The following is a 22557-nucleotide window of genomic DNA, read 5'->3' on the forward strand; positions in this document are numbered from 1 at the left end:
GAATGCTTTTGTGAATAATTGGCATTTATGAGAAATAACCGTCTGACCTAGCATCCATAGAATGTATTGGCTACACAGATAAGTTAGTGTTAGGCAGATGTAATATATTGATTTGATAGAGGGTTTATAATATTTGTATCCCATATATTTTAGGCCTTTCTACTAATGCATGTATTTAACCTACTATATCTGAGTTCAGGCTTTAGGACAGCAAGCTTTTTCTGTAAAGGGCCCAACAATAAATATTCTCAGTTTTGTGGGGCATATGATCTCTCTTGCAGCTTCAACTCTGCTCTTGTTAGCATTAAAGCAGCCATAGACAATACATTAATGAATGGATATGGCTGTATTACAGCAAAACAAAGGCAGATAGTGGGCTAGATTGGGCCCACTGGCCATAGATTGCCAATCCCTGCTTTAGGATAATTACTACTAAAAGGAGGCAGGTAATCAGAACGTAAATTTTACGTGGGAATATTTATGTGTAAGAATTGACATATTTATAAAATTGTTCAAATTATTTTGCTTAGTAATGCTCTGGGAATTGTTTCTTGTCTTAGCCATCTTTGGCAACAGCTTTCTGTTTAATCAGCCTGAAAATATGCCACTTGGTAGGAATTTTACTTCTGTTTTTTTCTAGCTAGCATTCTGGAAATGAGTAAGGCCATTTTTTTTTTTTTTTTTTTTTTTTACTATTATTACTACTTTTATTTCTTTTCTCTATATTAACATTTTATATCTTTTTCTGTTGTGTTGCTAGTAAGGCCACTTCTTAATGTGAACTTAATGCTACTAAGAACAGTAGAACTCTAAAAACTTATTTCCTAAGGTTATAGCTTACCAAATTACAAAACAAGCACGTTTCTCTTGCACTCAAATTTTTAGAAATAATTATACCCGGTAACCATTAAAATTTGTATGCTGATTTTTTTCTTAAATTAAACATTTATGATGAACATAATTTCTAAGACCTCTGAAGGAAATATTACATAATTGACTTCTCATTCTTTTACTTATGACTGATAGTCACTCAACTAAAATATTTTATTTATAGATTGATGAGCACAGGATATGTGTTTGTGTAAGGAAACGGCCTCTCAATAAAAAAGGTATGATACTTAATGAGCTCTAATAAAATCTTAATTTTATACTGTTTTTTAATGTATTTTGATAATAACATAAAACAAATTGGTGAAAGAGTTAAATGTAAATTATTTCCTTTCATTTGTACATAGCCTTTATGTAGATACCCATACACCTGTTGATGTGTTATTGGCCTATTAATCATTGCCATTCCTTATTGTCACCTCACAGAAATCTTAATGTTTTTCTTTTGTTGTTGAAATACTCTGTCTTACTGAACTTAGAATATCTATGGGGTATTATTTTATTTATTTATTTATTTATTTTTGCATGGGCAGGCTCCAGGAATCGAACCTGGGTCTCTGGCATGGCAGGCAAGAATTCTGCCACTGAGCCACTGTTGCCCACCTGGGATATTATTTTTATATTTGCAAAAGTCCTTATTTTTATCTGAATTTTTACTACTTAAAATAGTTTTTATATATTCAAATATTTGAAAATTACTGGACATTGATTTTTGTTTATTCTTTAGAAACTCAGATGAAAGATCTTGATGTAATCACAATCCCCAGTAAAGATGTCGTGATGGTACATGAGCCAAAACAAAAAGTAGATTTAACAAGGTACCTAGAAAACCAAACATTTCGTTTTGATTATGCTTTTGATGACTCAGCTCCTAATGAAATGGTTTACAGGTGGGTAAATTCTTTTTTTTTTTTTTTAAATGCAATTTTGTTGAGATAAAATCTACAGTATACAATAAATTCATGTTTAATCAGAACTTTGTCTTGTACCTTGTGTTCATCATTGTACCTTATGAAATTTGTTCTTGGTGTATCTTTCCAGAGATGCTAATGTACTCTTTCATTTTGGGTTTAAACAAGGAAAAAAATGTAAAACATACTATATTGATTATTAGACTTGTTCACTTCAGTGCTCCCCAGTATCATAGTTTTCATTATTAATTAGTTTATATAAATATCACAAATATACACCCATGTGATATATATAAGTTGGAAATTTCAGAAAATGTTAGCATTTTCTGTTATCCCTTAAAATAGGGTATGATGGGACAAGAACTTTTTTTACTTTTCGTTCCATTAAAGAAATTTGAAATACCTCAATCATTTATTTGTCTAAATCTTTATTTAGCCTATATCACCTCTTAAGATAAAAAGTTATATAAAACCACGTTAGGGATTCCCAAGTTAATGGGCCAAGCCCTTGATCTTGAAGCTTGCTCTTATGAAACTTTTTTCTGTAACTAGAAAGCTAAGACTTCTTATATCTATGCCTAAGAGTCACTTCTAGACAATTTCTTTTGTTCCTCAGATGTGGCCTCTCTAAGCCCAGCTCTGCATATAAACTCATTACCCACACCCCTGTATTGGACATGACACCCAGGGGTGTAAGTTTTTCTGGCTGTGGGACATGACTCCTAGGGATGAACCTGGTCCTGTCATCATGTAATTAACAATGCCCTCTTGGCCAAAAGGGGGGAAGCAGTGTAACAAAATAAGGTTGCCGTGGCTAAGAGATTTCAAATAGAGTCAAGAGGCTATTCTGGAAGTTACTCATATGCAAGCTTCAGCTAATCATTACAAATTGCCATGATAAGCCAAGCCCCAACAAACAGTATTCCTGAAAACCGTAAAGAGTACCTAGGGTTCTAGCTGTGACTGTAAAAGTTTCATTCACTAAGCTTATTTTTCAGAAACTTGAAACCTCCAGATTGTTCCTATACCAGATAAGCCCTGAAACCCAGAGGTACCATTCTTTCCAAGAACATCAACCAGTTGCCCCTTAACCCATAATATTTGACACCCCTTTTCAGCATGGAGAAGTTAGAATGGTCATTGCCCAAATATCCCTGAAGATTGGAAGAAGGATCATATGAGAAGGGGGAGTTGTAACAGAGAAGATAGAACTTAACAAATGACTTGACAACTGAATAATTATTTGATATTTCTTTTTAATCTCTAGTGTATTAGAATAGCTAGAAGGAAATACCTGAAATTGTGGAACTGTAACTCATACCAACTTTGAAACTTGCTCTGTAATTACTTGTTAAACTGTACTTTTAAATTTATCACTTTTCTACATATATGGTATATTTTGCAATAAAAATGTTTTAAGGAAATTTTTTTTTTAATTTTAAGAAGTTATACAAAGCCTACTTGCATGTGCCTAAAACTTTACTGGTGTTGATCCTATTCTCCATCTCTTATTTCTTATTATTCTTAACTTTTCTGGCTTGAAGAGTTTGGGTTTTTGGGTTTTTTTGTTTTGTTTTATTTTGCTTTTTTGGTCTAAACATCCTGCAGATTCATTTCTAGTTCAGTTTGACCAGAACTTTTACTTTTTTCTGCTCCTTTTTCCCTGTACCTTCTGTAATTTTGACTTTTAAAAAAATCATCAGTTTTCAACTTAGATTATTTTGAAACCAGCATAAGTAGTTTAGTTTGCTATCGTACTTTTGAGTGCTTTCCTCACTGCAAACATTTTTGTTGCCACCCTCTTTTCAATTTAACTTTAGCAGTGGATTATATCAATATGTTTGAAGAAATGATACAACCCATATTATTTTTGCATCCTTTTCTTGAATCAAGATTTTCAACTCAGAAGTCTTATAAGCTTAATTTATATTCTCTTTTAAAAACATAAATTGTCCACATACAAGCAAATCTTGCCATTTTCCTACTTATTAAAATTATCTTGTCTGGCAAATATTACTATCTTTGGTTATTAAAAAAAAATTCCTGGTGTGTTCTGTATAGGCCTTTACTTAGTTAATGTCAGTTTTTTGTTTCTGTTCATTAACATTATTACCATTGTGTATTATGGAATTATTACCTAAAATTATGCTTCAAAAATAATTCAAAGAATTCTAGGATATGATTGTGTAAGATTTGTAACAAATTAATGAACTCAATTGTGACCTCTATGATTTGGTAGAAGTTTTATTTATTTGTTTAATTTAAATGTTGACAGCAAGTCTGACATGTGCATTTTATTTTTAAGATTTACAGCTAGACCACTAGTGGAAACTATATTTGAGAGGGGAATGGCTACATGCTTTGCTTACGGGCAGACTGGAAGTGGAAAAACTCATGTAAGTAATTCGTTTAAGTTACGTCCTGATATGAAGTTATAGTTTATTTTCCTTATAGCTTAATTTTAAGATCTGAAAGTCTTAAGATTTATCCCTGAATAATGTCTATTGTGCTTTTTTTATTTTCTTTTTTAACTTATAGACAATGGGTGGTGACTTTTCAGGAAAGAACCAAGACTGTTCTAAAGGAATTTATGCATTAGCAGGTAACTATCCTTTTGCATATAGTTTGAAATGTTCTTACTGGATTTTATTCAAGGGACTTTGAAATAAGGCTTTTGGAAATATTATCCAGGATTTTAAGGGTAACTGTAATGTTATATTTACTGCACATTGTGTCAGTTATAGGTTACCATACTGCTTAAAAAGAGCTATGATACTGAACTTTGGGGGTCAGAAATCTGGATTTATGTTTGTGTCAGTGTAATCTGGCTTATTGTTGGAGATGTTGTTAAGCAGGTAAATTGTTAAAAGTTTCTGCTTGTTATGGTTATGAGAGTAACCTTATGACCACCTATGATTTTATGCTGTATAAGAATAAATAGTACCACTCTTTTTTGAACATAAAGGAAGGTAGCATCTAGATAGATTTTTTTAATGCTTTTTGTTGAATTAATATTAGCTTTAGTCTTCTTTTTCATTACTGATTTTATTGTAGATAAAGATTAACTGATTCCTCTAAAAACAAAAAAATTTGAATTGTGTTCTAAAAATTTCTTGCATCTTAACAATTTTCTGCATATGAAATTCTTGACAGCTCGAGATGTCTTTTTAATGCTAAAAAAGCCAAACTATAAGAAGTTAGAACTTCAAGTATATGCAACCTTTTTTGAAATTTATAGTGGAAAAGTAAGTGCAAACTTTTATATATATTGGAAATTGTATCAGAATTTATACTATGAGATTTTTAAAAATATCCTTTATAACTCTTCAACTTTAGTGTTTATCATTATTATTTTAATAATGCTCTGAAAGAATTTTCAGACTCGGAATGATTCAATTTTAAAGAACTGATTCTTTTTCTCTTTAAAACTAGTTTTCTAATTTGAATATGATTTTTCATAGGTATTTGATTTGCTAAATAGGAAAACAAAATTAAGAGTACTAGAAGATGGGAAACAGCAGGTTCAAGTGGTGGGATTACAGGAACGGGAGGTCAAATGTGTTGAAGATGTATTGAAACTCATTGACATAGGCAACAGTTGCAGGTAAATGTCATTTTCATTAAGAAAGGGAAACTTAATTTCATAATTAATCTTAGATACTTTGGTATAGCGTAACAGCAGAGTGAAGCTGTTATTCAGTACACCATGGAAGTAAAAAATCATTGTTCATAAAACTTTGGTTGTTACATGTACCTTTTGAATGTTATCTATTATATTGCTCTATTACAAAATATTAGACATGTGCCAAATTAAATTGTATGAATCTGGCGCTGTTATATTTAAGTGTTAACTCAGAATGTCTTTTTTGGCTAAATGTTTTTTTTTTTTATGAAAATGCTATGATTTGAGCATGTAAATTGAAGTCTTTATCAAATTTTCTTTATCTTGTTCTAGAACATCTGGTCAAACATCTGCAAATGCACATTCATCTCGCAGCCATGCAGTATTTCAGATTATTCTTAGAAGGAAAGGAAAACTGCATGGCAAATTTTCTCTCATTGATTTGGCTGGAAATGAAAGAGGAGCTGATACTTCAAGTGCAGACAGGCAAACTAGGCTTGAAGGTGCTGAAATTAATAAAAGTCTTTTAGCACTCAAGGTAAATAAAATGGATTTAATTGTGAAAGGGGTTTTATTTTTTATTTATTTATTTTTTTACATAGGCAGGCACCGGAAATCGAACCCAGGTCTCCGGCATGGCAAGTGAGAACTCTGCCTGCTGAGCTATGGTGGTCTGCCCTGGGGTTTTATTTTTCAGTTTAATTTTTTTAACTCAGCTGCAAACTGATAATGTTTTTGTTCAATGTATAAGAGATGTTATCGAAATTCAGCAATTTATATTTGCACTTGTAAATTTTTATTGTACCCATAATTTCTTGTGTGTACCTCTTATTTGTTCAAGTTAAGGTAGATAAAGGATCTGTGGTTGGCAGGCCAATTTTGAGGCTACTTAAGGAAATTTTAAAGGGTTTTAATTGGTTAGATTTTCTTGGAGGAGGGCAAGAACTAAGCTAAGAAATAGTTTCTCAGAAAAATGTGGAATGACTTTCAAAAAATTAGACCAGGCAAGCCCTTGATCTTGAGGCTTACTCTCATGAAGCTTATGTAAGTAGTGGAGAAACTTAGCCTATCTATAGACATGCCTAAGAGTCATTTCTGGAGCCTCTTTTGTTGCTCAGATGTGGCCTTACTCTTTCTAAGCCCAACTCTGTAAGTGAAATCATTGCCCTTCCCCCTATGTGGGACATGACATCCAGGGGTGAAAGTCTTCCTGGCAGTGTGGGAGATGACTCCCAGGGATGAGTCTGGCCCTGGCACCATGGGATCAATAATTCATCCTGACCAAAAGGGGGGAAAGAAGTGTAATTAATAAAGTATAAGTGACTAAGAGAGTTCAAATAGAGTTGAGAGCCTGCTCTGGAGGTCACTCTTGTACAAGCTTCAGTTAGACATTGCTGCCTATCATTACTTGCCAAACCGCAACCAAAACCATTCCTGCTGATCCTAAAGAACACCTGGGGCAATATATAAGATTCTTCAAAGGTTCTATGCACAAGGATAACTTTCCAGAAACCTACAACCTCCATATGGGACCCTGGACCAGATAAGTTCTGAAACCTAGAGGGCCCAGCCTCTCCAGAACACCAGCTAGTTCCATCTCCCCACCTCATATTATTGACAGCCCCTTCCAACATGAAAAAGTTAGAATGGCCATAGGCCAAATAACCCTAAAGAATAGGATAGAAAGACAAAGGTGATGGTGAAGTTATTATACAGAGAAGGTAGGGTTTAACAAATGGATATGATGCCTAAATCACTACATTGATATTTCTTTTAGTCTCCAATATCTTAGAGCATTATAAGTAAAAACCTAAAATTGTGAAATTGTAACCCATGCCAAACTCTGAAATCTGTTCTACAACTAATTGTGCTGTGCTTTGAAATTTATTGCTTTTTGTATATATGTTATTTTTCACATAAAAGAAAAAACTCGATTGTGATGATAAAAAAAATATTTATTCTTTCTCACCTCCTATATTCTGAAGCAGCTAGAAGGAAAAATCTGAGGATGGTATAATAGTTCATGACAAATTCTGAGATCTGTCCTGTAACTACTTGTTGAAGAGTGCTTTGAAAACTATTGCTTTTTTCTTTGTTTGCTTTGTATATATGTTATATTATACAATAAAAAAATTTTTTTTTAAATCAGACCAGGTTATTATAGCTCCACCTTCACTATAAAACTAAAGATTGGAAGGATTACAATAAAAAGCATTCTTGGGGTGCAAAGGTAGTTCAGTGGTAGAATTCTCACCTGCCATGTGGGAGACCCAGGTTCATTTCCGGCCCATGCATTTCCCAGAAAGACAAACAATGAAAAGCCAAATAAAAATTCAGCAAATGGTGCTGCAATAAGAGGATACTCACATGAAAAAAGAATGAAGTGTGACCCCCACCATATAGCATACCAAAAAAAAAATCTGTGTTTTCTTTTTGAATGCCCCTTTTAAAGCTTAACTTTTTGTAGTTACCCTTCTGCCTTCACTTCTAAGCACTAATCATAGTCTCCAGAAGAATCTTTTGGAATAATAAAACTGTTTTGTTGTTGTTGTTTATTTCATTTTCTGAAATGAGGACTTATGGGAACATCTTCAGTATTCTGTAAAACTATTAATATTTTCAGAGCTCATCAGATCTTAAATCTTAAGAGTTGTAGTAAGAGATCTTTTAAACTATATTTGAGAAGATTACTCTTTATATGAAGCCTAAAATGTGACACTTGCTTTCTTCGTTTCCAGGAGTGCATCAGAGCTTTAGGTCGAAATAAACCTCATACTCCTTTCCGAGCAAGTAAACTCACTCAGGTGTTAAGAGATTCATTCATAGGTGAAAACTCACGTACCTGCATGGTAAGTTTCTTTTTTGCTTTTGTTTTGTTTGTTTTATACTAAAGGAATAACTATATAGCTATATACAATATTCATGGAAAAATTATGATATATCTTATTGACAATCATCTAAATTGTGAGAGATATAATGATACTAAAATGTGTCCTTGCCAGTGTGATAGAGGAAATTATATTACCGTTATAATGTATTCTACTAATTCCAACATCTGGATCTTCTTTGAGTTGGTCTCTATCGATTGCCTTTTTTCTTAAGTGTGGGTCACATTTTTCTATTTCCTAATAAATCTAGTAATTTAGGATTATATCATGGAAGTTATGAGTCCTGTTAAAAGCACTCTTGGACTATATTATTTTCTTCAAAGATTATTGATTTTTTTTTTTACGCAGGCAGTTAATTTGGCTTTACTTATTCCGAACTACTATCTCCCCTGTGGTAGAAAGCAACTGAAATAGAAATAACTGTTTTGTTATTTTAAGCTTAGCTATATTGCTTGGACTCTCCTTGTGCATGCCTAGTTTAGGTGTCAGAGATTTAGCAGTTTATTTGTAAAATTTGGATTTTCCCCTTTGTTCCCTTCTTTCTGGTATTTTCCCTTGCAATCTGTAGCTTCTGTGGCCTTTTCCTGAGCTCAGCCCTTTTGGCTTTAAAACCAGTAAGACTGCAGGCTTCTAGTGAAGTTTTAGTTGTCCAGTGTGGCAGTCGTAGGCTTTGCCCTCAGGCAAAAAACTAAAAAAAAGTGAGGGTGGAGGGAATGAGAAACAGTAAGTGCCATTACCTTCTTCTGATTGTTGACCTCTTTCTTTTTCTGCTGAAATTTGATCATTTTCTGGTGTCTTCAGAGAGTTGTTTATATTTTGATCAGAATTTATAATTGTTATCTGTTCATGGTCACGAGATACTGAATTACCTTAGAGTTCAGCTATCATTAATGTATTTGTTTTTAGATGTCATTGTTAAGATTAAACCTAAATGAGCTACGTGTCTTTATTATTGTCTTGATCATTCCTAACATTTTCTTTGCCTTTGCATTTTCCCCCATAGATTGCCACAATCTCTCCAGGGATGGCATCCTGTGAAAATACTCTTAATACATTAAGATACGCCAATAGGTATGAGAGATGGGTCTCCCTTTTGAAATTTGAGGGAAGTAGCATAATATATAGTATTTAGTAGTACAGTATATTATATCTGTTAAGGTAGATGTCAGTGCATTGTTCTTTTAATTTTCCAAAAGCAATTTTGTATATTATTCGATTTTTTTTTTTTGGCGTAGACGCGCTCTGAGAATTGAACCTGGGTCTCCGGCATGGCAGGCAAGAATTCTGCCGCTGAGCCACCATTGTACCGCCTTATATTATGCTTTAGTATGATATTTGGAACCATTATATCAAGTTCTAAAAATGATTAGTAATGTATAATTTGAAAACAGATTGATATTTTTACTAGAATTGGCTTTCTATCTTAGAACATGATTGTATTTTTCCCTTTCATCCATATTTCATAATGCTTTACCACTTAAAATAATACAAATTCTTCTTTTATATGAAGACCTAAAGTGAGTATCAGGGGCCAGTTGGTATTTCTTACACTGTTTTGTTATATGTTAAAAATTATTTCTGACAAACTATTAAATATTATATATGGGTAATCTATTGTTTGAATAAGAAGTGATAACAATTCTTTATGGTGTTCTGTAAGAATTACTCATGATAATAGATAGCATTACAAATTTTAATAGACTGGGTTATTATTATAGGTGGAAGGAAAAAAGGCAATCTCCCCACCCCATGGTGACTATTGTCCTGACTTCTGGGAAATAATTTTTTTGTTTTTCTTTCTTTTCTAAAATAATTTACTACCTACAGTTATATCCCCAGACAACATAGTATAGCGATATTTGAATTGAATTGTTTCCTTTGTCTTTTTGTATTCTGCTTTTGTTTCAACTGAAAAGATTTTTTTAATTGGTAGTAAAAACTATTTGAAAGTATAAACCTATTCACATTTTGTAAAAAGATATTAAAATACAATGTTACTTTTTAAATGTAATAGAACTTTAATTAAACCTAATGCCTTTTAAACTATAAATTATGAGCTTCTTGGCTGCAAACTCTGTTTTTTTACAAAATTACACACATTGTAATTTTAATTGTAATTTTCCAAAAATTACAAAAATTGAGCTATGTAATTGACATGGTATGTGGGATTTTATCATTAATAGAAAAATGTTTCTTATGGCTACACAAACCTTTCAGAATTGTCATGGGAGAATTGAGAAGTAGCTTAATGTAGTTGAATCTTGCCATGTTGCAGAATTTAGAAAAACACAATTCCTTCTTAAATTTTCCCTCAGTGGTCGTATTTTTATTTAACATGTTCTTTGAATAGGTTTGAGGAAGTAATACAGCTTTGTGAAGGGTGAAAATTAAATTCAGATTGAAGTAAAACACCTAGTACCCTCCATGTATTAGGACTTCAGACTGCAAAGGAATACCTCTGTTACTGTGAAACTGCATCTGGCCGTTCCTCTGGTTTGTTTATGTCCAAGTAAAACATTGTAATTTATTATCATAATGTAATTCATTTGTATTACGACTTACCACCTGGGACAAAGGATTCTAGCTTTCTTTTTCTTCAAATCTCAATGAACAAAGACTTTCAAACTCCTTTGATAGCTCATGCCAAGATTTCATAATTTTAAGAATCAGTAACTTTTTTTTTTACAATTAAAAAGAATTCATTTCTTTCATATTTAATTTGTCTCCCCTTATTTAGACCATAGCAGACATAGGAAACTGGTCAAATTTGGTTTTTTTTTTTTTTCATTAATAAATTCTAAATGACTTGTTCAAATCCATCAATTTTATTTACAGATCGAGCATTACTGATCATCTTATTGTGGAAATGGATAAGCATTTATTTTGGATGTATAATATTTTGAAGTGGTAGTGTATTATATTAAAATGTCCACTTTTTAGGAAATTGGTTCTATCTTAAATGTTTAAATTTTTGTTTGTATGACTGAGCAGAGTGATGAAAGAGTGTTAGTTTTCAAGTCAAAGTAGATTTTTAACCTGTTTTACCACTTAATGGCAGTAAATCAGGAAAGTTACTTAAAATCTCCACGCCCCATTTTCCTCATCTTTAAAGTGAGGAGATTAGTAGTCATGTGCATCTTAAAGTTGTGTTTCGAGGACTAAAAGGGATCTTTGTAAAATGTTTAGCGCAGTGCCTGGAATATATTAACATATATCTAGTTACAACACAATTATGATTATAATGTGTTCATTATTCCATTGCTACTTTAGTGAGCAGTTATGTTTTAAAAATTGAATTAGATGTGGAAACATTTTTCTTCCAAATCCTTATTTTAATCAGACTCAGATACTTTGGAAGTGGTTTGTGGTAGTTGGGAATAGTTTATGACAATACACATTGATTCTAAGTGATTATGATGACAAATCTAGTTACAATCAAATGAGATATTATAGAGGGAAAAACTTTCAGAGTAGGAGTGTTTTTTCCCAAGACAAAAACAAGTACAGAATGTATGAGAAATAGACAGTATCCTGAAGCAGAGGCTTCATTTTTTGGGTAATGGGAGAGATTAAAAAGTATTTGGATCTTGGATGAAGGTGTGAGAAAGACTGTAAGTAGAAGAAATAAGTTAATTTGTACCATATGAAGTTATTGATACTTGGCTGTTTTTGACTTATAAAAACAGGGATTTCATATAGTTCAGTCCAAGAAGCAATGAGAAAAACAGAATATGCTTAGTATACTGAAGTTGTTAATAGCTTGGGGGTTGTATTCAGAGAGAGATTTGAGCCTCAGCTCAGCCACATTCTCATTGAATGACTGTCTTAATTTTCCAGACTGCTGTGACAAATAACACACAGTGGGTTGGTTTAAACAACAGAAACTGATTGGCTCATGGTTTCAGAGGGTAGAAGCCTTTCTTGCTCCCCAGGTGGGGTCAGTAGTGTTCTGGCTGTCTGGCAGTCCTTGGGTTCCTTGGCTTTCTTGTCACTTGATGTCCTCTCCTTTGTCTTCTGCGTTCTATTGACTTCTAGCTTCCAGCTCCTCCCTGGGGCTTTCTCTTTACAAGGCTTCTGGTTTTAATAGGATTAAGACCCATCCTGATTCAGTTAGCCACACTTTAATTGAAAAGAACATTTTTAAATGGTCCTATTTACAGTGAGTTCACACCCACAGGAATGGGATTAAGATTAAGAATGCATTTTTTTCTGGGGTACATAATTCAATTCTGCCATGGTGACCTTGGGTAAAATACTTTATTTCTTTGAGCCAGTTTTCTCATGTATAAAATGGAGATAATATCACCAGGTTGTTTTAAGAACTAAATAATAGAATGCCAAGATTGTTGTAAGAATGAAATAATATAATGCCTAAAAATTACTAATCATAATACCTCATATAGAATGTACTTTATAAATGTTGCCTACATTATGAAATGGGATTGGCCCAAAAGGGAAATAGGGAGTGACAAAGATGGGGATTCAAAAACCATAAATTGGTTAAATAAAACTATTAGAGATGTTAGCCAAAGAATTTAAATTCCATTGCTAAAGGCTTAGGCACCTTTTCTCAACCAGGTTCTTCATCTGAATCACCAAATAGAGAAAACTGAGTGACTGCTTTTCTCAGTTCTACCAACATGTATAAATAGAAGCTAATTTGTTACAAACAATGGATATCTTAAGGCATTAGCACTTAATTCTCTTGTTCCCTGTTTAAGGAAGACAGCAAGAGTGTGAGGACACCTTAAGGCGAATAATAAAATATTCATGGTGTTAGCTACACAAGGAAATTAGATTGGGTAGTAAATGAGGAGCATTTCAAATTTAGGTAATAACGTCAAGGAAGGATTATGAGAAAAGAGGAAATTATGTCAGAAGGGAAGGATTTAGGACCAGAGCAGGGGATCAATAGGACAGAGAGGTTGAGGCCTCTAAAAATTGTTTTTGATTTTTTAAAAATTAATATTCATATTGAATCACAAACAGTATTGATTTTCTTTTCTGAACAAAGTGAATGCTAAATGAAAACTTAACATGTATGTTCCTGTCTTTACAAGAGCATTTTCTTTTAATTTGTTGCTGTTTTGGTGCTGCAGAGTAAAGGAGTTTGGAATTAGTCCATCAGACATTCCCTTCTCACAGGGTAGTGGCAGTCGCCCTGATCTTTCTCCTTCCTATGAGTATGACGACTTTTCTCCTTCGATTACCAGGTCTACTTCTTTCTATACATATGATGTTTATACTGTGCTATGTATAAAACATTCCATTTACTTCTTTTGTTCTAAGTCCTTTTTTTTTTCATTTTCATTTTCATTTCACTTGGCAGGTGGTGGTTAAACTGCATGATCTGCATTTTTATGTTCTTTATTAATTTATTTACTTTAAATCATTGATTTAGAATTTAGGCTTCCTCCTTCCCCTCATTTTTTTAAGGATGATGTCACCTTTGCATATTTACCCATTAAAAAGTGAAGTATTTTGTTTAAAATGAAGTTTGCCTTTATTTTCTATGGTCCTGTAATTATCTTGTCTGAAAATAACAAGGATCCTTTTGACTTGGAAAATGTACCCTTTCCCAAAAGTGTACATTTAAGTATAATAGATAAATATTTTTAAAATATTGTTAGAAATAAAATGATTTCATTAAGTTGTATTTTAATTGAGCATATTATGTTCAGCAGTAAAATAAATGCTATAGCTAGCATTTATTTTTGTTCATATAATTTAATTCAATGACAGGCTCTAATTTTCCTTGAAATACTGAATCTGTGTGCTTTGCTAGTTCTTATTTATTATGCACAACAATTACATTTCAAGTAACTATAAAGTTACCCAAGTAAATTCCAAGAATTAAACAACTGAACACCACCTTCGTGTTTGCATAAATTTCAGATAAACTTGATCTGTAAAGCTGACATCATCAGTCGTAATATGGTAATTAAATTGCCTTCACGTTGGATAGGTTTGTATTTTCTTACTCCTCTGCATGAGTCTTTGTTAATTTTAGTTACTTCTTATGTATTTACAGGGTGAAAGAACTGACTGTGGATCCGACTGCTGCTGGTGATGTCCGTCCAATAATGCACCATCCACCAAATCAGATTGATGACTTAGAGACACAGTGGGGTGTGGGAAGTTCCCCTCAAAGGGATGATCTCAAACTGCTTTGTGAACAGAATGTGAGTGACTTAATGTAGTTGTGAATATCTAATCTTAGTTCTTTTCATCAGTAACAAAACTTAATAATTGAAACTATCATCTGAATCAGGATTCAGCAGACTTACAGCCTCTGGGCCAGTTGGCTGTAAGTTTTATTGGAATGTAGCCATGCTTATTAATTTATATCTTATCCGTGACTGCCTTCTCATTACAGTAGCCAGCACAAAATACTGTCCAGCCCTTTATAAAGTTTGCTGACCCCTTAATCTAATCCATCCTTTTTTTTTTTTTTTTTTTTTTTACAGATTTTACACTTGATATTAAAATTTGGGGATTTTTAACATAGTGTAGGGAAAAAAAACAAGTTAAAAAATTATACATGAAATATATATATATAAAAGGAACTATAGATACATGCATAAAAATCAAACATGGCAAAATGCTAACAGTTTTTAAATCTGGCTGCTTTTCTGTATGCTTGAAATGTTTAGTAATATTTCATAATTTAAATTTTTCACTTCTTGATTCAAAAAGTAAAGGAATGCACACGTATCAAATACAGTCAGAGTGGTAAAGTGAAATAACAACAGCACAAAACCCTTTCAGATAATTACTTTTAATATTTTAAAAATTAATAATTAATAATATATTATTAGTTAAGGAGAGATTTAATGATTACATTATAATTTCGGGGATGGGAATCCTTTCTGTGCATGGGATTGTAAAAGTTATTTTTATAGTTATTTTACTTAATTAAAAAAAAATTCACCCTGTATAGTGTTTTGGATTTTGTTTGTTTGTTTTAACATAAGTAGGCTCTGGGAATTAAACCCGGGTCTCTGGCATGGCAGGTGAGAATTCTGCCACTGAGCAATCATTGCACCACTCTCTCTGTGGTTTTATTTCATTCTTTTCCCACTAAAAATCCTGTCAAGGGCATTGCCCCATAATGATAAAATAGGTACCATTTATTAATTGCTTACTACATGACAAACTGTTTGCTAAGCATTTTACTTATTATCTGACTTAATCCTCACAACTGTGTTTAATCCCCACTTTAAATCTGAGGAAACTGATATTTTAAGAGATTAAATAGCTTGATAAAACCTGGGTCTTTATCATTCCAGAGTTAAATCTTATGTCAATTAAAACTTATTGCATAAAACTTATGCAATAAAATATTTGAAAACATAAATAATATTTAATGGCAGCATATCCCTAGATTATGTTACAGTTAGTTCTTAATCAGTTTTATAATCTCTAGCAGGTATTACATTAAAAAATATTCTAGAGTAACAAATGTATATACTACATTTTTTTTACCATGTTTCAAATTACACTTAATAAAACAGGGTTTAAAGCTGTAATTCCCAACCAGGGATAATTTGGCCCACCGCATACAAAATGGAGACATTTTTGGTTGTCACAATTGGGACAGGTACTATTAGCATCTAACGGGTAGAAGCATGGAAGCTGCTAAATATCCTACAATGCACAGGAGAAATCCCCTCCCTCTGGCCCAAAATGTCAGTAGGGTCAAGGTTGAGAAAGCCTGGTTTTAAATAAGTGATCTAAACTTCGAAGCATAGAAGATAAAAGACTGAAAGCTAAGAACTTGACCTCATTCCATCCCCATTCCCAAAAGTTTTGAAGTAGATTGTAGTTATTTTTAGAATCCCATAAAACAGTCCCTGCATTGCACCAAGACATGACATCTCCCAAAAATAAGGAAAACCAGAAAAAAGACAGGTATTCCCTGTAGCACACTGTTGTGTTTCATTCTTACATCCACAGGGTCTCTATGGGGCTCCTTAGTTGGGACAAGTTGGCTAGAGGACAGAAAACAATCCAGGTGCTTTAAGTATGACATCATGAGTTCTTGCGGCCTGCCTTCTCCATGTTTGAGAGAGTGTGGATTTCTTTCAGCTTTGCCTTTCTCAGGAACAATTTTGAGGTGGTTCAGTATTACCCTATAATTAACTATTGATGCATGTGTACATATTCTCATTACTGCACTAAGTCTTAACAATGTAGATTGTCTTAGTTTGTTTAAGCTGCCGGAATGCACTATACCAGAAATGGAATGGCTTTTTAAAAGGGAATTTAATAAGTCACAAGTTTACAGTTTTAAGGAAGTGAAAATTAAGGCATCAACAAGAAGTTACCTTCACTCAAGAAAGGCTGATGCCATCCGTAACACCTCTGTCAGCTGAGAAGACACGTGGCTCACGTCTGTTGGTTCTTGTTCCCAATTTGTTGCTTCTAGCTTCTGGTGCCAGTAGTTTCCTCTCTAAGCATCTGTGGGCCTTCAGTTGCTCTGGGACACAACTCGGGGTTCTGGCTTGCTAAGCATCTCATGGGAAAGCACAGGCAAAGTCTACTGGGCTCTGCCTGTGTCTAGGCATCTTCTTTCTCAGTGGGCACTCCAAGAATCTCCAAACAGCAGTGTCTCTGAAGTAACTTCTCCAAGCATCCTTGTTGGCCCTGAACACTATCCAAAATATCTCCTCTTTTAAAGGACTCCAATAAACTAATGAAGACACACCTTGAATGACTGGAATCACATCTCCATCTAATCAAAAGATCACACCCACAATTGGGCATGTCCTACTGTGGAAATAATCCAATCAAAAGTTTCTTCCCTATGATATTGAAATTAGGATTAAAAGAAACAGTTGCCTCCACAAGATTGGATCAGGATTAAAACATGGCTTTCCTGGGGCTACATAATGTTTTCAAACTAGCACATAGATTAAAGGGGGATAGAGACAAATTAGAGGATAATCAAGTTTATTAGAATTCCAAAAGTAGAAGAAATTTGTGTAGACAAAAATATTTTGAATATGCTACAATGAAGGATAGGAATTTGCATAATTCCTTGAAGTGAAGAAGAAAGAGGGCATTCTAGGCTTGCAGAAGTAAAATGAGTGGGATATGTTAAGCCTTGTTTTATCAGAGAGAGAATTGCCTGCATGTCCTGATGAAAAGAGGATTCCTTTTTCCCAAGGATGATGAAAAAAGTTCTTTGCCAAACTTGATTATATAAACTTTTTTAGGGATAACTTACTGATGAGTCAAATGTCTGCTTATAATATTTAACTTAACTAAAATATGTACATATATTTAGAATCAAGTATTTTATTTGAAAATACTGCTTTTTTCTACTCACATTTTATAAAACAATTCTATGTATATTTCTATGGTTCTCTTTACCACTAGAACCACATTTTGAGGAAAATATATAAGACCATGGGGTTGAGAAGGAAGCTCAAAAAAGAAAGCTAGGTCAGAAGAGTTAGTATGTTGTTTATGTATGTGGTTTTTTGGCTGATGAAGTAGAATTATGACTTGTCAGGTAAGATTTTCATAAAAACCAATGAGTTTTGTAGTGCAGTTATGAAATTAAGATTTTATCAAATAAAAAATTCAACAACTATCTTAACTGCCAGCCATAAAATAGAGTCCTCTGTTTGGGGCCAATAAAAGTGGTACTTCTAAAGAACTGTTTTGGAGCAGATGGTGAAGAAACTGTATCTGTAGTAACCAGAGCAAGCTGTGTTATTTGGCTTTTTTTTTTCCTATTGCTTATTAGCTTTTTTCATAGTTTTTCACCTTCTTCTCACCGATTTTTGGATGGTAATATTATCCAAATCATATTTGTTGAATTAGATAGTCAAACAGTACGAAAGAACCAAATTTAGCATCTAATATATCTTGGGTGAATTAAAAATTGGAAACTTTATCTAAATTCATGCAAATTAGATCTGTGCAAAGTCTCACAATTTTGAAAATTTTTTAATGAGAGTTGAGTCCTACAATTTGAGAGTTGAGGTAATGATCCTTCTGGTAAAAAAAGACATAAATAAATGACATTAAATTATTAATTTTATTTTAAGGTTGAAAATACTATAGTACGGTATAGCTGAAGCTATAACTCCTTTTTGAAAAGTAAACAGTACTGAGGGAATATTTCAATATATTATAGCTTGCAACAAATGTATTTTTTAAAAACTGCACTATTCCAAAAGAGATTACTTTTTTAGGGTAATTCTTCAGGGAAGCTTGGGCTTAGTGAAAATTATTCCTTATTTGTTTTTGTTTGGATTATCTTAATGAGTGTTAGATTATTTTTGGCCCAGAGAAATTGTGGCTTTGTCTTTCTTACATATTTATGTACTCTTCATCATTCAAGCTTTCTTAAATTCTAATGACATTTTGCAAAAGACTTTGAAAAACTACTTTTGCATCATTTAAAATACAAACTTTTTCCTAATTTTTTAACTTGTTAAATTAAAATTTATTTTTTATTTTAAGGAAGAAGAGGTTTCTCCACAATTGTTTACTTTCCATGAAGCTGTCTCACAAATGGTAGAAATGGAAGAACAAGTTGTAGAAGATCACAGGGCAGTGTTCCAGGTAAAGTAAGACAGGATCTTTCATCAGAGTGCTGCTTGAGATAAATTAACTTTCAAAAATTTAAGAATTCTTTGACTCTCCCACTTTTCTAAAAAATATTTGCTTATGTGTATGTATATATATATTTGTAGGGCATATGACATGGCAAAATTTTGAATAAAATACCTGGTGGCTACAAAGAAGCTTTCTTTGCACCGTAGTGAAAAGATCTATTTACATCCTTCTCCCTCTTTGTTTTTGCCAATTGTCCATTTGTTAAGATTTGAGTTTCTGGCGGGTCGCGGTGGCTCAGCGGGCAAAGTGCTTGCCTGCTATGCCGGAGGACCTCGGTTCGATTCCCGGCCCCAGCCCATGTAAAAAACAAACAAACAAACAAAATACAATAAAACAAGAAAATGTTTAAAGATGTTTCCCTTTCTTCCTCCCTTCCTTCCTTCCATCCTTCCTTCCTTCTCTCTGTCTTTCCTTCCCTTCCTCCCTCTTAAAAAAAAAAAAAAAAAAAAAAAAAAGATTTGAGTTTCTGCCTACAGTTACCCCTTTCGTCATGTTAGGCCAGTTTGATACCAGGAAGAAAATCTCTCCTAATGGGTATCAGAACAGTTAAAGAAATGTCGGGCTTTGAAAAAAAAAATGCTTCAGGAGAGTTACTACTGTGACTGAGCTACAGTTTGAGTATATCCTATTTCCTATAGTACTATTAATACTTCCTGAGAAGAAAGTGAATAGTAATTCATTCTTTCTTATTGACCTGTAGTCTCTCTCTGATTTTGAAGAGATCTTTATCTATAAAGAACTTTTAAGATAACCTCAGCTCTAGTTCATTCAAGCACTTAGATGAAGGACTCAAGATGTAAAGAGAATATTTTATTTCAGGTTAGGATTTGCATTCATTAAAATTGTTAGAATTTTAGCCAAGCTTATTATGAATCTCTTTAGAGGCTTAGGTGTTTACAATCAAGAAAAGACACTGTAATTAAGAAAATTGATACCTGTACCCTTTTGGAACAAGGTGTTATGTAAGGACCATTATTTCCCACTCTGCCAATTTATAGATTTGGTACCCTAAGGTCTCACAGCTGTTTATTGGCAGAACTGGGTGTTCTGACTTTGAATCCAGTATTCTTTTTACAACTCTATTTATTGTTCTTCCATACTATAATCTGCCATTTTTCAAAATAGGGTTTGGTTTAAAAACGTGAAGTATATGATTGAAGGAAAAGAAAAAAAAATTGCAGTATTTGTGTTTTCCTATCAGTACAGCTATATATATATTTTTTTACATGGGCAGGCACCGGGAATTGAACCCAGGTCCTCGGGCTTGGCAGGCAAGCATTCTTACCTGCTGAGCCACCGTGGCCCGCCCAATATTTTCTAATACTTTTATGTAGAGTATTTCTAGTTGTAATTAGCCATTAAAGTGCATTTGTGTTCGTAAAATTGAGATTGTGTGTTGTGCCCTAAGAAGTTAGCTATATTCAGTTTTATATCCAAAAACTTTCATTCAGAATGATCTGGCCTTGTTAGTAACCCCTATGATTTACAGTGCTATAAAATGAAACTCATCAGTTCCACATATCTGAACCTAGTTAAGAATGAAGGGTTTCCTTGTGGCATTTCTGAATAGTTAAGTAACTGTAATTTAATGGATTCAATTGACTCTTTTCCTAAAATTGGCTATCCATCATAGTCACAATAATTTTGAAGAGCTAATGTATAGAAATGTTACCTCTTGGCCCAGTCACTCAGAGGCCCCAAGTGATGTGTTAATTTCAAATGACTTCCAAGTTCTGTGCTTCCATAGTCCCCATCAGTTTGCTTAGTAGCTTTATTATACCCTATCTTCCTGTTTTAGGGACAGCTATTGTGATTTTGAGACTTACTCTGCTCATTGATATTTATGTTTGATTCATAACTTCCACCCAAGGTAAAGTAAAGGTAGAAAAATCAAAGTCATCTTGCTTGGCTCATCATATATGAACTTGTTTTCAAATTTAAGAAAATATTCCTTAATTTAAAAAAAAATTCCTTAAAGATGTTTTATGTTTGTTAACATTTTAGAGAGTACTATCTTAAGTATTTAACAAAATTTGTTTATATTTAACAAAATATATAAATTGGTTACTGTCTTACAGAGAAGCTTATGGATTAATTTTTGCTCTTTTAGGAATCTATTCGATGGTTAGAAGATGAAAAGGCTCTCCTAGAGATGACTGAAGAAGTAGACTATGATGTAGATTCATATGCTACACAACTTGAAGCTATTCTTGAACAAAAAATAGACATTTTAACTGAGCTGCGGGGTAATTCTCTTTTCATTTTAGTGTGTGAAATCTGCTTGGTATTTATATATATTTTATTTAATCATTATATTTTAGTGGGAAGATTTCATATTCCAAGAGGGGTTTTGAAATAAAAACTGTGGGCACCATTTAGCATCTTCTTTCCAGAAGTATAAAGGCAAATCAACGTTATGTTTGTTCGAAAACAGTGGAATATCATTTTCCATTCTCTCTAGACTCTCTAGTCTCTAGCCAAATTTGGCTTTTTAATTAGCTTAAAAGGTTCAGATATGCACTTCTTATATGTGCAAGCTTCTTAGTCAGTGGCAGCCTAGCTGGCTGTGTTCATGTGCATGTGGTATTTGTGTGGTGTGGGCCCAATTGTGGAGTTGGTTATATGAAATCATATCCTGTAAAGTCAGCAGTGACCATTTCCCCAATTTAGAATTGTTTGTGCAATTGCAGGATTTCTAAAATTTACATTAGTTTTTGTGCTGCTCATATTCAAGCCTTGATAGAAATTTTTTCACCATTTTGTTCTAATCTGCCATAAGGCACAGCTTTTCTGTATTAAATTTACTTAGAAGACAAATAATGAGGTATTCTTTTTTTCTCTGCAGTGTATAGCATTCAACTTGACACTTTTCCTCAGTTTTCTCATATATATCAAGAATATCCATAACAATGAAAACTGCTATCCAGATATTGCATTATTCAACATCGAGATAATTTTGGTATTAAAATGAGAAATTTGAGAGCTTACATTGGAGATTAGCAGGTCCTAGATACACAAATCCTCAAATTCCTTTCTAAATTTTAGAAAACTTTTAAAGCATGATTACGCTGAAAAATGGAAGAAAATTGAGCTTCCAGCCTCCTACGTTCCTTTCTTTCTGAAGATTATAGACCAGTGTTTTCATAACTTTACACTGTTGACATTTTTTTGCAGGGTAATTCTTTCTTGTGGGAAGCTGTCCTGTGCATTGTACAATGGTTATCAGCATCCCTGAACCTAGATACCAGTAGCCACCACCCCAGGTGTGACAGCCAGAAATGTTTCTAGACATTACCACATATCCCATGGGGTGCTAAATGAGCCTTAGTTAAGAACCACAGTTATAAACAGATCTCACATCTTCACAGCTGACTGTTGTTTGTCTCTGCCAATTTATATTCCTTATTACTTGCCTGTGAATTGTACATGATAAATTAAACATACTAGGATAGAATATGTATGACCAAAAAATGTATTAATCCTGGAAACCCTCTTTGTTATCTCCCTTCACATTCCTCGATCAGGGGAAAAAAGTAACTTCTTTTAAAAAATTCAAATATCTTTTAAAATGTGATAACTTAAAAAGATAAAATAGGAAAATGAGAGTGGGAATTTA

General features: G+C 33.2%; 1 protein-coding gene across 5 annotated transcripts in view; it reads left to right on the forward strand.

The window, feature by feature from the left end:
• The window catches only part of KIF2A (kinesin family member 2A), an 87170-nt gene that overhangs the window by 58732 nt on the left and 5881 nt on the right, over nt 1-22557 (forward strand). For 3 of the 5 annotated variants that reach the window (XM_077117262.1, XM_077117261.1, XM_077117263.1), the window contains exons 8-20: nt 1055-1109; nt 1616-1778; nt 4105-4195; nt 4338-4401; nt 4953-5044; nt 5261-5403; nt 5755-5959; nt 8160-8270; nt 9313-9380; nt 13409-13522; nt 14341-14491; nt 18786-18887; nt 21052-21187. In XM_077117262.1, coding sequence (XP_076973377.1) covers nt 1055-1109; nt 1616-1778; nt 4105-4195; nt 4338-4401; nt 4953-5044; nt 5261-5403; nt 5755-5959; nt 8160-8270; nt 9313-9380; nt 13409-13522; nt 14341-14491; nt 18786-18887; nt 21052-21187 — 1495 coding nt within the window. The remainder of the gene's footprint in view (nt 1-1054; nt 1110-1615; nt 1779-4104; nt 4196-4337; nt 4402-4952; nt 5045-5260; nt 5404-5754; nt 5960-8159; nt 8271-9312; nt 9381-13408; nt 13523-14340; nt 14492-18785; nt 18888-21051; nt 21188-22557) is intronic. The other 2 variants (XM_077117265.1, XM_077117264.1) reach the window with 1 other exon arrangement.

The sequence above is a fragment of the Tamandua tetradactyla genome, chromosome 9, assembly GCF_023851605.1.
Source record: "Tamandua tetradactyla isolate mTamTet1 chromosome 9, mTamTet1.pri, whole genome shotgun sequence".
Lineage (NCBI taxonomy): Eukaryota > Metazoa > Chordata > Mammalia > Pilosa > Myrmecophagidae > Tamandua > Tamandua tetradactyla.